Genomic DNA, 13,683 nt, shown 5'->3' on the forward strand with positions numbered 1-13,683 from the left:
AGCTTTACGAACACTTCCTCTCTCATTCTTTCTCTGTAGGTGACTATAGTGGAGAAAGCGGACAGCAGCAGTGTTTTGCCGAGTCCACTGTCGATCAGCACTAAAAACAAGATGACCTTCCTGTTTGCCAACCTCAAAGACCGTGACTTCCTGGTACAGCGCATCTCTGACTTCCTGCAGCGCACGCCTGACAGGCCATGTGGCCTAAACATTCAATCCGTGAGTCAGAATTGATCAAACTAGTATCGTTTTTCATGTTATATACAATCTTGATCAAAAGTTTGGGGTTGGTAAGATCATTAAAATGTTTTTGAATGAAGTCTCTTTTGCTCACCATGATTGAAATATACAGTAAAAACAATTTAAAATAATTCCTGTGATCAAAGCAGTTTTTTTCAGCATCATTCCTCCAGTCTTCAGTGTCACTTGATTCTTCAGAAATCATTCTAATACGATGATTTGCTGCTCGAGAAACATTTCTGATTAATATCAGTGTTGGAAAGAGTTGTGCTGCTTCATATTTTTCTGGAAACTGTGTTTTGTTTTTCTTTCAGCATTCTGTAATGAATAGAAACTTCACAAGAACAACACTTATCTGAAATAGAAATCTTTTGTAATATTATTAATATCTCTACCGTCACTTTTGATCAATTTAATGTATCCTTGCTGAATAAAAGTATTAATTCAGTTCAAAAACAAATATCTTACTGACCTTAAACTTGTTAACTAGAATATTTGCTTATTCATGATTAAAGACATTTGCCACTTTTAAGCATAACTCGTTTCCGCATTTATCATTGCTTCCAGGAGAACCCCAGCCCGTGTACACCCCCCTCTCTGCCCTCGTCCCCTCCTGTCCTGGGGCTCGGAGAGATGCCCCAAAACCAACACTACAGCCCCAGTCTGCCCACCGCCAAGAAGGGCCTACTGCAAATCTACCAGCAGGACGTCCCAGAGGAGCTGGGGCCCAAAGTGGTGAGACACACGCCTCTCACATCCATCAGCCCTCAAATATGCCTAAAGGGATTTTAAAATAATTGTATCTGCTTATTACCCAGCTAAATGCACTACAGTTCAAGTTTCTGGAAGATTCTTTTATAAATAAAAAATACAAGTACATTTGGATCAATTTAGACCATTCATGCTGAATAAAAGTAAAAAAATATATATATATATTTTAGATTTGTTTTAGATTTTATTTTTAACTAAAAAAAAAAAGTAATAAGAATACAAATATTATTTGAAATAAATTTTCACAGAAATAGAATGAAATCTTGAAAAAACAAACTTGTTTCTCTGTGTTTCCTTGGTAATGTTTTGACCTTCCTCTTTCTCCTCCAGACGAGAGAGAAGATGAAAGAGGAATCATGGAACATCCACTTCTTTGAGTTTGGCCGTGGAGTGTGTATGTACCGCACGTCTAAGACCAGAGAGCTGGTTCTGAACGGGATACCAGAGAGTCTGAGAGGAGAACTGTGGCTGCTGTTCTCAGGTAATGACTTCTCCAAACACCAGGGGGCGCTGCCCACCAGGAACACACCACTAGTGTTGGTTTGAGTCATTTTGATAGGTCATTTTTATTGGCATTAGGGCTATAATAATAATATAATAATATTAGCATTAGATTGCACAATCGATTGGACCAACCAAAAAAATGATTTTAACCAAATATGTACACTATTAAATTTAAAAAAATTTAACAATTAAAAAAATAGATGTAACAACTCACAAACAAGCAGAAAAAGAAAATAAAGAATTCCGAAAGTGCAGATAGGCGTAGCAAAAGCTAGACAGAAAATACCAGCAATTTTACGCGCCTATAAGACCCAGTGACGTCGAAAGCGACCTCTTACAGGAGATGCTGAGTTATGAAAAGGAGCCACCATTGCCAGCTGACAGCGACCAGCTTTTGTGGTGGAAGATTGGCAGTAATACCCCCACCTTGCGCAGCCGGCAATGAAGTACCTGAGTGTCCCTGGGAGCGTGTCTTCTCAACAGTTGGACATATAGTGAATAAAAAACGCTCTGCTCTGGACCCCGAAAATGCTGATCGACTTGTTTTCCTGTCCAATAAATTTGTAATGGCCCTAGCCTTTTTGTGCATTTCATTATGCCTGCCTAGTGCCGCCTAGACTAAGTGTCGGTTACGGTCAATAAAAAACACACAAGTAGGGGTGCACCGATCACGATCGGCCGATCGTTAAACGGCTCTGTTTAGTAACAGCTGCTCTATGTGAAATCACGCTGATTAGAGAACCGGCTTTACTGACGAGATGCGCATTAACGATCGGCCGATCGTGATCGGCGCAGCCCTACACACAAGGCCTGTTCTCAACTTCAAGTAATTTAAAGTGTCATTTTTTTGAACAGTTGTTTGAAATGGATTGAATCATTATTTAAAATATTGGAGATTTTTGAATTGCCTAAATCATAAATGCAGCCTGGTTGAAGCCTGCAGTGATGTTTTTCGTTTATGTTATGGCAGCCGTACCCTCTGCATATATTATTTTCAGAGAATGTTGCACTCCTGTTGCTGTTCGTTATTCTGCACGAAACTTCATGCCAATAAATAAGAAATATTGCTGACTTGTGCGTTTCCAGTGCTCTCTTTATGTTCGTCCATTATTTGGCGTTGAAAAAGGAAACGTCTTTTTTTTTTAGACATGGAAAATCGATTTTACAATTGATTCAATGAACACTTATGTCTTAAAAATTGAAAATGATTTTTTCACAAAAGTGACAGCCCTAATTAGCATGTAAGCAACGTTTTCCTGTTTAACTCTTTCTGTTTTTTTTTTATGTTTTAGGAATGTCAAATGAAACTTTTTTTTTTTTTTGTTATGTGCATTTTTTCCCCAGTTATATGCGACTTTTTTTTTTTATATGTTTTTTTTTACTATCAATTACAAGACTGGTACTACATTCCAGTCACGTGATTTTAGTTTTTTCATTCAAAATTAAATATTGTGATTTTGCACGTTTAATCTATTTTGCCAAGAAAAAGATCGATTTTATTAGTGTTCATTTGATACATTGTAAGTGGATTTATTTATTTGGAAGCAAACCACGTAAAAATAAATAAATATAAATATTTCCTTTTGATGCTTTTGTACCAATATTTTCATTTGCAGTCCCTTATCAGGTTAGCATTTCACCATTAAAAAAAACTGTCAGGAGGTCACTTAGAACAAGTTGCATTATGGGATGCAGTATTCTGCTTTGTGTGCACTGTTTATATCCTGCACATTTTGGCATTCGCAGTACTTGATTTGTGTATGCAGTGCATTAATGAACATTTGCATACTTTGCACGGTTAACGTGAGTATTATCATGTTTATCTATGTGTGTGTGTGTGTGTGTTGACTTCTGCTGCCCGTGTGTCTGACCTTCATGTTTACACATCAGTGTGAGATCTCACACGCTGTCAGAGAAAAACAAGACTGTCAGCTGTTGTTATAGAGCCCCTCTGCTCATTACGATCACATGACTTTTAAAACCTGTTATCTGTCTCATTTTCAGGTGCTCAGAATGAGATGGCCACACACCCGGATTACTATGCCAGTTTGGTTGAGCAGGCGATGGGTAAATGTACTCTAGCGACAGAGGAGATCGAGAGAGACCTGCACCGCTCAATGCCTGAACATCACGCCTTCCAGAACGAGATGGGCATCGCTGCCCTGAGACGCGTCCTGACCGCCTACGCTTACAGAAACCCCAACATCGGATACTGCCAGGTACACACACACACACACACGTTTGTTTCTGTGAATTGTGGGGATTCAACAAAGACTTCTATTACTTTTATACTGACCAAATTATATTTTTTAACCCCTAACCCTAAACCTATCCCTTACAGAAAACCTGTTTGCATTGTTACTCTTTCAGATAAACATCATTTATTTAAAAAATATTAATAATTCCCTTTGTCACAACCGCAGGTTAGTCTCCACAATGTCAAAATTGTCAGGTTTTACTCTTCTTGTTGGTGCATTTGTTTTTTTAGATGATATTTAGTTTTTAGATCATAACGTAACATCAAAAGAATCATGAAGAGAATTGCTTAGGATATGCTTGTCTTGATGACAGAAGAAAACAGCCAACAAACTGAAGCGCTCTATTAACCCTCTATAGGCTATAGCTTAACCAAACGCATGCTATATGAGAAAAATCTGATTTATATGCATAAAATAAACATAATATTACAAAGTACAATTGCACAAAAGACTGAAAATGCGAGATTCTGTTACATTATTTTACTGTACCTAATAATCTCATCATAATATGACAGACTTGCCCTGCACATGTTGCAGTTCACTGTATCTTCATTTTTGAATTGTTTCCAATGATAATGTCAAGCAATAAAAAACCGTCATGGTGAACCGTGCACATCTGAAGTGTCTCTGCAGGAAATAATGCATTATTTATCGGCTCTAAGATATCGGCCGAATTCTCTTATCGGTTCGATAGCGATAGCGAAAAATTAACATTCATCTATCGATATGGTGGCCGATATATCATGCATCCCTATAAACAATCATAGATTCTTACCAATACCAATAGACTCTTTGCAGCACATTAAAAACAGGAACATGGTGTTTGTCAGCCAATCTTGCATTGCAGTGTGACACACAGGTCACTTGAAATGTAGGTTTTTTTTTTTTGTAATGGAGAAATCTAGTTTTGTGTACATTTTTTTTTTCTTTGCGTATTGATGATGTTTTGCAGTCTGTGCATGTTCAGTACGTTATATATGCACATTATCCTGGTTTGAGACCAGCTGTGCTCTGGCGCAGCTGTGGAGAAGTCATACAAGAGCTGCTGTTTTACATGGTTCTGCTTCATCTCTCTCTCTCTCTCTCTCTCTCTCTCTCTCTCTCTCTCTCTCTCTCTCTCTCTCTCTCTCTCTCTCTCTCTCTCTCTCTCTCTCTCTCTCCAGGCGATGAACATTGTTACTTCTGTGCTGTTGTTGTATTGTACTGAAGAGGAGGCCTTCTGGCTGCTTGTGGCTCTGTGTGAACGGATGCTGCCCGACTATTACAACACTAGAGTTGTAGGTCAGTCACGCAAATATAAACACACAGTGAAAGTTGTAACCAGTCAGATGTGTCGTTCTGGTCTCACTGGTGTTTTCTGATCTGTGACAGGAGCGCTGGTGGACCAGGGCGTGTTTGAGGAGCTGACCCGCGAGTGTTTGCCGCTCTTGTACGAGCACATGCAGGATTTGGGCGTCATCTCCACCATCTCTCTGTCCTGGTTTCTCACACTCTTCCTGTCCGTCATGCCTTTCGACAGCGCGGTGCTGCTGGTCGACTGCTTCTTCTACGAGGGCATTAAAGTCATTTTCCAGGTGAGGATTATCAGATGCTGCATCAAATACTGATGAAGTTTCTGAAGGGGTTCTTAGTCATGGACTATTTTGCCTACAAAATATTCACAGCATGCAAACAGCAAATATTAATTAGGTGTGATTACTTACGGAAAAATACTGACCCAGACCTATAAGCCAGTTGCTGATGAACATGATGTAAAAAGACGGACAGCATGATGTAATCTATAGTATGCAGTCAGTGTTTCCCACAGATAAATATATTATTGTCAGGGATATTTTTACATTAATGAAAACCTCTTGAGGTGAAGTATTAATTTTTACCCCAAAAACGTTTCAGGAAATCCCTAATATGGACAAAGGCATCCAGCTATTCAGCTGTAACTCTGAGAAAATAGAAACACTGTAACTGACCAAATGTGAAGATGATAAACACACAACCACAGCAATATAAGAAAAAAGTCCATTTATAATGTAATGGTAACTGACATAGCCTTTATTACAGTATAGAATACAGTAAAATGATGATTCTTTTGATAAGGAAGCACATCAGAGCACAAAGGAAGCTTTTTCAAACACTCGACTGATGTTATGAAGTGAGTTAGAAGTAGAAATACGTTATTGTATGTGTAGTTTGTTGGAAGACATATTTATAAATGTTCTTATTACACTGTGTTGTGCATGAACTCGCCGTCAAAGAGAAGAGAGCAAGAAAACAGCTGATAGTATAAGTGTATAATGCTACGAAAAAAACAGAGCAACACATTTTGAGAAACACTGTGATGAGGGAGACATGCTGAGTCAGTCAACATGTCAATTTCAGCTCTATACCAATTTCAAATAGTACATTTTTTTTAATGGGAAATCTGTTTGTGGCGGTCAATGTTAATAATGTGGCGGGCCGCCACAAATAAATCAATTTGGGAAACACTTGCTGTTGTTTAAGCCTAAAATTCAAGATATGAGGTCAAAAATTCCACTGTATGAGGTTTTGTCTTATATTTATATCATATGACATAGTTTAGCAATGTTACATGAGTGCTGTTTTCCCAAATATCTACATGCAAATGTGATATTGTCTTTATATAACTGTTCAGTAAACAATAGATACATAATGCATTATATTTTAAGCACAATATTGTCTGTTTTTGCTCAATTTGACAATGAAAATAGTTGTTTTGTGTCTCAGTTACTCAATGAATCCACAGTTTTGAACATATCAAGTAAGCCAGTGATTCTTTGACTCTTAAAGATGAATATAAATCTCAATGAATCGCTCATTAAGAGATTGACTTGCTTCCCCCTACTGGCAGTTTAGATTCATATTTAGAGCATCATTTCATTTTTTAATGTGAACATTAAAACGTAATTGCTCAGCAGCCCTTATGTATATTTATAAATGGGTGTGTGTGTGTTTTTAAGTAACATTTCCCTAAGAATATAAGCACCCCAGTCAGTGTCTGTGGTCTGTAAATGAGACTAACAGGTGTGTGTGACTCTTCTCCAGGTGGCATTAGCTGTGCTACATGCAAACATGGATCAACTTCTGTCCTGTTCAGATGAGGGAGAGGCCATGACTATTCTGGGCAGGTGACTGTGGATAAAACATAGTTTACAAGATGATTGTGAATGCAATATGCAGACAATATTAATTTAACAGTTTGGAGGTTTTAGGAATTCACATTGGCAAGTTTTTTTCTTTTTAATTCAGTTTTAACCCTAAAGCCTACTGTATTATTGTAGATATGTAGAACTCTTTTTGCTTTGAAATCTGTACAGATTTTTATAAAGTAAACACAAAAATAACTTTGATATTGCTTGTAATAGTTCAAGATGAACACTTTTCTGGACTAAAGCAGCTTCAGTTTACTTAATTATCCAGACATCCTTTTTTAGAAAAAATTAGTGAGTATCAAATATGTTTATTTGTTCATCTCTCAATCATCATTGTATTGCATTGCATTGTGTTTTGACCATCAAGCATTTATATCATATTACTAAGACATATTATTGGTTATATAGAGTGACTGATATTTCTATAATTTTATGCAAGTATCTGCTATAATGTTATAAAGATTGACAATCATCATAATTTCTTCTTACATTTTGGGCCTGAGAGTAAGAATGAGCAATATTACGTGTTTTTTTTTGTTGTTGTTGTTTTTTACCATATTCGCTATATGAGCCATAAAAGCCTGATGGATCAGATATGTTATAAAAAAGACTTTAGAGGGTTGAGTTTCATTATCACTTTTCTATTGTCTGAGGATTGTGAAGATGAACTTAATAAGGTTTGTTCTGTTTCTGGATCCTGCAGATATTTGGATAATGTAGTAAATAAGCAGACCGTTTCTCCACCCATTCCCCACCTTCATGCCCTGTTGACCAGTGGCAACAACCCTCCGCCTGAGATTGACGTCTTTGAGCTCATTAAAGCGTCCTATGAGGTGAGGGGGCGGAGCAAGAGGGACCCAGACGGGCACCAATGCCAGTATGATCTTTTTTCACTTTGTTCGTTGTTTTCATCTAATTGTAGAAGTTTGGTAGCCTGCGTGCCGACGTCATCGAGCAGATGAGGTTCAAACAAAGGTTAAAGGTCATACAGTCACTAGAAGACACAGCCAAGAGGAGTGTGGTAAGTGTGTAAGCAAAAAGTCATATTTCACGATTTTAAAGCTCCACATGTGATCATGTATGCTGTCTTGTGTGATATTCAGGTGAGAGCGATCATGACAGAGTCTGCCTTCACTATTGAGGAGTTGGAAGGACTGTTTGTTCTTTTTAAGGTGAGATAAATGTGTGAACTTAGTTTATTTAGTAATATTAATTAAAAAGGAATAATAAGAATATTGTTTATGTTTATTTATCATTTTATTTTGTTTAAAAGTGTTTTATCCCATCTTTGTTTTTTGTTTTTTCAAACACCTTAATGCTCATTTTAAACTAAAGAATTGTATGTTTGTGTACGTTATAGTAGTAGGTACCACCAAAATCGGTCATGGTACGTTTTATTTATTAAATTATTATTTTATTAATTATTCATATTTAATAGTACTGGTATTCATATTTTTTAAAATAATGTATTGTCATTATAACAATATTTATTGTTTGTTTATTTTGTTTGTAGATGTGATTATTATTATTTTTTTTCTGTGTTCTTTTAAAACACCTAATGCTCAAAAAAGAAACCATTAGCTGTTGGCATATTTGTTACATTATAGTTGGTCAGTACCAATTATATATATTTTTATCTATTTACTTAACATTAATAATTTAATAAATATAATAATAATAATAATAATATTGCGATTTAACAATATTAATATTAATATTACAATTTTTTTTTTTTAAACAAGGTAACATTTATTTATTTTATCTGTTTATTATTATTATTATTTTTTATTATTATTATTATTTTATCTGATCTGTGTACTTCCAAATATATTTAAGATAGAAATTTAACTAAAAAGGTCTGTATATTAAGTCAACATGTAATAATGTTTTTTATTTTTATGAACCAGTGATTTAATATTTTACAGAAAGGTGCTTCTCATTTGGTGCAGTCTCACTGGGTACTGTATTTTCCGGACTATAAGTCGCACTTTTTTTCATAGTTTGGCTGGTCCTGCGACTTATAGTCAGGTGCGACTTATTTATCAAAATTAATTTGACATGAACCGAGAGAAATGAACCAAGAGAAAACATTACCGTCTACAGCTGCGAGAGGGCGCTCTATGCTGCTCAGTGCTCCTGTAGCCTACAATAGAGCGCCCTCTCGCGGCTGTAGACGGTAATGTTTTCTCTTGGTTCTTGGTTCTAAATAAATGCGACTTATATATGTTTTTTCCCTCATGACTTATTTTTGGACTGATGTGACTTATACTCAGGTGTGACTTATAGTCCGAAAAATACGGTAATTGTGGAGTTGCATGCTTTTGTGGTAAATGTCTGCAGTACCTACTGTCATGTCCTCCAGCTTTAGTTATTGTATGTGTTATTGTTATATGTGTGTGTATCCCAGGCTAAGCACATCATGAGTTGTTACTGGGGTGCGAGCAGCACCGCGGCGGAGCGGCACGACCCGAGTCTGCCGTATCTGGAGCAGTACCGCATCGACTGCGGTCAGTTCGTTCAGCTCTTCTCCGCTCTGGCGCCCTGGAGCTGTGGCCTTCACACCAACACGCTCTCCAGCCGACTCTTCCGCCTGCTCGACCAAAACAAAGACACTCTCATTAACTTCAAAGAGTTTGTCACCGGACTCAGTGAGTCGATGCATTTACACCACAGCTTGTAGATTGATAGAGTCAGAGTTTGATTCGTGTGAAAGCTGTTACTGCTTCAGATAAAACCGCAACAATCTTAGACCTCGAAAGCCTCTCCAAGTGTTGAAGTTATGATGTCATACACAAAAAAAAAAAGACCGAATTAAAAACAAACACCTATCACAGAGATATTAAAAACAAATTTGGCTGATTTGTAAATAATCGTTAATATTATGCTCACATATTGAGTATTCAAAATAAATTATATAAAATTACATTTTATTGCATCCTTGGACTTATTTCGTAATCCATTGTCTTGCAACTTGTAAAAATAAAAGTGTTAATATTTTTTATAGCATTCAAGTTGGTAAGTTTGAATACTTTTTTATGAATCAGTTCAAAGTGTCAGTTCAAAGTGTCAATCAGATCTGATTCAAGATCTTTTTTTTTTTTAATGTTTTTGAAAGAAGACTTATTTTTCACCAAGGCTACAGTTATTTGATCGACAATACAGTAATATTGTGAAATATTGTTATGCCCCTTTTACGCTGCGATTCTGGAAAACACACGGGTAATGTGTCCCTGCAATTGTTTCCGGGTCGCTAGATTTTGCCCTTTCACACTGCCAGTGATTACCCGGAATATGTGCGTGCTTTCACACACAACACGTAAAGGTCCCTTATTGACATGTTACATCAGGGCGTGATGTGTAATGTACGAGTCGAAAAACACTGGGCACGGTATACTTTCACTTAAACTGGCGAACGATGTCAGCATGGAAAGTGAGGAACTAACTGATCTCTGCTTCATTACAGTTTGCACAATTTCTTTCATTGCCTTCAAAACACCCGCTAAAAGAGTCGCACGATGAGTGAGTCATCACTACGACACAGCATTGGTTCTGGCTTTTGTACACCGAGCTCGTTCCGGGACTGAACAGCCAACACATAAAGGAAAAGAGGACTTTTTAGATAAACAAGGCAATAATTTTAAAGCTCCTTATGAACTGCAGGATTGTTAGTAATAAAGATTTAAATACAAAAGAAAAGGCAGTAGAGCTGACTGTTTCTGTCAATGGTAGGTTGTAATTTAGAATGTTTGTGATAATGTAAGAAAAGTAGTTTAAATGTTTTGCTTTAGCAACTTAATATATTAATTTTAAAAATAAATGCAAAAGTAAAAAGCATTGAATAATTTATTAAATATTGTATTACTGTACTGTGTAAAAAAGGAATCACAATGTTGAAAAAGCATTTTAAGTAAAAGTGTTTGGATTTAAAATCAAAATAATGGATAAATGTTATGTTTGTGGTAAACAGCCATGAATCAGGAGCAGACTCCTGTGTGAAAGCACAGTCCGTGCTGCTTCTGTACCACACATGGACTACACACACACTGCAAACAGAGTGTGTGTGTACCTCACATACAGCTCACAAAATCAGGCTTGTGCTGTGTAAGCTATTGTGCAACAATTACTCGATTGTAAAAACAAAAATACAGTGCATGGTTAGACATTTAGGTGAGATAAATATATATTTTTGAATTAATGCACCCCTCAAAAAAAAAAAATCCTCTCACAAAAATCACATAAGAGAAGAATTAATTTTCACAAATGAAATTGAGGCCCTGAATAAATGTCTAAAATCTTTATTGGATCATCATTATAAATAATTCTACATGGTAAAAATAAGACTTTAAAAAGATCGGTATTGGTGTTCGGATCGGCAGATACTGCTTTCTGTGATCGGCCTCAAAAATCCTGATCGGAGCACCCCTAATTTTGTATTATCATTGTTGAAAACTGTGGCGTTGCTTCATACTTTTTTGTGCTTTTTTCAGAATTTAATGAATAGAAGATTCAAAACAATAACATGTATTTCAATTAGAACGGATTATCGCAATGTCTTTACAGTCACTGTAATGCATCTATTTATTGCAGAAAAAAAACTCAAAATATGAACGATAGTCCATATTATGTTTTGGTCAATGTAAATATTGCTGTGTATAACTATGCATATATTGTTATATCAGTGCATTTGAATGTAAATGATGAAATACCATTCTGTTCATAGCTACAAACTGTGAAAAATGTATTTTTGCTGATTTAGTTCTTATATTAAAAAAATGTAATCTACTTTGCAAAACTGTTTGGTATAAAACTATTCTAGAAATATATTAATAAAAGTAGAAAGTCAAATTGAGGGATAATATAAGTTAGTCTGCATGTATTGTGTAACAACTCACAGTAAATCAAAGAAACAACCTTTGTATCTCTTCTAAGCTTCTTGACATCTTCATCACAGCAGTTTTTGGTTTGTGTTGTCTCTTAGGTGGAATGTATCATGGCGATATGACCGAAAAACTCAAACTTCTCTACAAACTCCACCTGCCTCCTGGTATGTGCACAGTCAAAGAGACTTTATTAACCTGGTCATGAGAAGAGTGTAACAGTGTAGGCAGAAAGAAAAAAAACAAAGTAGGTTTTTGAGGAACATTATTAGTGTTTTTATTTGTATTTAGGGACTGTGTGTGAACGACATTTGTGAACAACAAACACAAGCAAAGTGTGAGGTGTCGTGGAAATTCTAATTTAATAAAAGAAATAAAAGAGTTGTGAAGATTGAGAATGTTTGAGTCTTTGAGCTTTGAGTCTGTGTGCAAAGAGATAACATATAGACTCACAGCCCACTTTTTATACAATGTAAAAAGATACACTGAAGGAAAGATTAGGACCTTTGAGCAAATCATTTTGCTCAGTGCACATCACCCCATAACACATGTACATCTCTCCACATTACATGGTAGATGTCTGGTACACAGTTTCCCCTTAAATGTCGTTTTTCAGCCTAAAGCAGTTACTTGGACAAGTTACATAAAATAACTCAATGTCCCTATGGACTATATACTACCTTGATCATTGTATGTTTTAAAAGATATATGCCGTGTAGTATGTACTTAAATGAGATTCATACAATCAATGCAAAATTAACCAAATTAAAATTTCCATAATCATTATTGATAACTTATATTGATTATATGCAAGTACGTTTTTAAACACATTACTTTAGAGTTTATATCAGTCTCATAAGGGTGAAAAAAGCAATGACTATGACAAATGGACAATGACCTGCTTTAGGCCGTCTTTATTCTATAGCCTGTAATGCTTACTTGCTACTCTTCTTCTGTAGAGCTGCTGCAGGTGTCAGATTTTAACATCTCTTTGGCTTCACCATTTTCATCAGAAAAACTCATATTATTCTTACTTTCACACAAGACATTGTACATTACGATCTGATGAACTACTGAAGAATTCATGGTTGAATTTACAGCTCTTCTAATCATTTCCACTACACAAGACCACATACACAGCAAAAATAAAATCCTAGCCAGTGCTGAGATGGCAATTGACCCACCTCTTGTAGTTCCTCCTTGGTGACTTCCATCAATTCATATCTCGAAATCTCAACCTCTATCTGCAGCAAGCTTACACCAAGTGACATGATTACAGCATGGAAGAAATTCTCTGCTCCATTCAACAGCCTGTGTTCCCTTGGAACATAATTGTCTCTTGCCCAACTTGGTTGTTCTGCTCAATCTTTCAGTGGGGACACTTTCTTTTCGATCTCTCTCTTGGCACTTGTCGGATGATTTCTGGTATTGTTGTGAAGTTGTTCAGGTACTTTGACTACTAACGTTCCTCCTTACAAGCTCCACCATGGCACACGCACCCATCCAATGCCTGGGTAATGAAGACATGTCCACACAGCCAATACCAGTCTTCCAGCACACTGGTACCTTCATTGTCAGGCACATGGGCAGCTATTTTGGTCGGCCTCTGTGTGTAAAAGGGATGTTAAGCAGACAGCTCATGCACATGTTTCTTGTTGCCTCAGTTGTAGAGTTGGATGTATAGATTTCACTGGAGTGTTCGGATTATATGTTTTCTAACAGCTTAAGTCCCTCGCTGTCATCCGTTGGCCCATACTGACCTCAGATCACTCCCACTGATGTTGCTGCATTGTTCAGCTCCCATACACCACTGGATGTTTGTTCACCTCAGTCAGACGTCCCCCTTGGCACGGGGCAGCTGGTCAG

The 13,683-nt window shown here is 36.6% G+C and overlaps 1 protein-coding gene across 2 annotated transcripts in view; it reads left to right on the forward strand.

Moving 5' to 3' along the window:
• Nucleotides 1–13,683, forward strand: part of LOC132109872 (TBC1 domain family member 9B) — a 38,738-nt gene that overhangs the window by 15,700 nt on the left and 9,355 nt on the right. For both annotated transcript variants that reach the window (XM_059516266.1, XM_059516267.1), the window contains exons 7-18: nt 40–219; nt 808–975; nt 1,342–1,492; nt 3,520–3,734; nt 4,937–5,054; nt 5,145–5,347; nt 6,834–6,916; nt 7,644–7,773; nt 7,863–7,961; nt 8,044–8,112; nt 9,348–9,588; nt 11,919–11,984. In XM_059516266.1, coding sequence (XP_059372249.1) covers nt 40–219; nt 808–975; nt 1,342–1,492; nt 3,520–3,734; nt 4,937–5,054; nt 5,145–5,347; nt 6,834–6,916; nt 7,644–7,773; nt 7,863–7,961; nt 8,044–8,112; nt 9,348–9,588; nt 11,919–11,984 — 1,723 coding nt within the window. The remainder of the gene's footprint in view (nt 1–39; nt 220–807; nt 976–1,341; nt 1,493–3,519; nt 3,735–4,936; nt 5,055–5,144; nt 5,348–6,833; nt 6,917–7,643; nt 7,774–7,862; nt 7,962–8,043; nt 8,113–9,347; nt 9,589–11,918; nt 11,985–13,683) is intronic.

The sequence above is a fragment of the Carassius carassius genome, chromosome 29 (assembly GCF_963082965.1).
Source record: "Carassius carassius chromosome 29, fCarCar2.1, whole genome shotgun sequence".
Classification (NCBI taxonomy): Eukaryota; Metazoa; Chordata; class Actinopteri; order Cypriniformes; family Cyprinidae; genus Carassius; species Carassius carassius.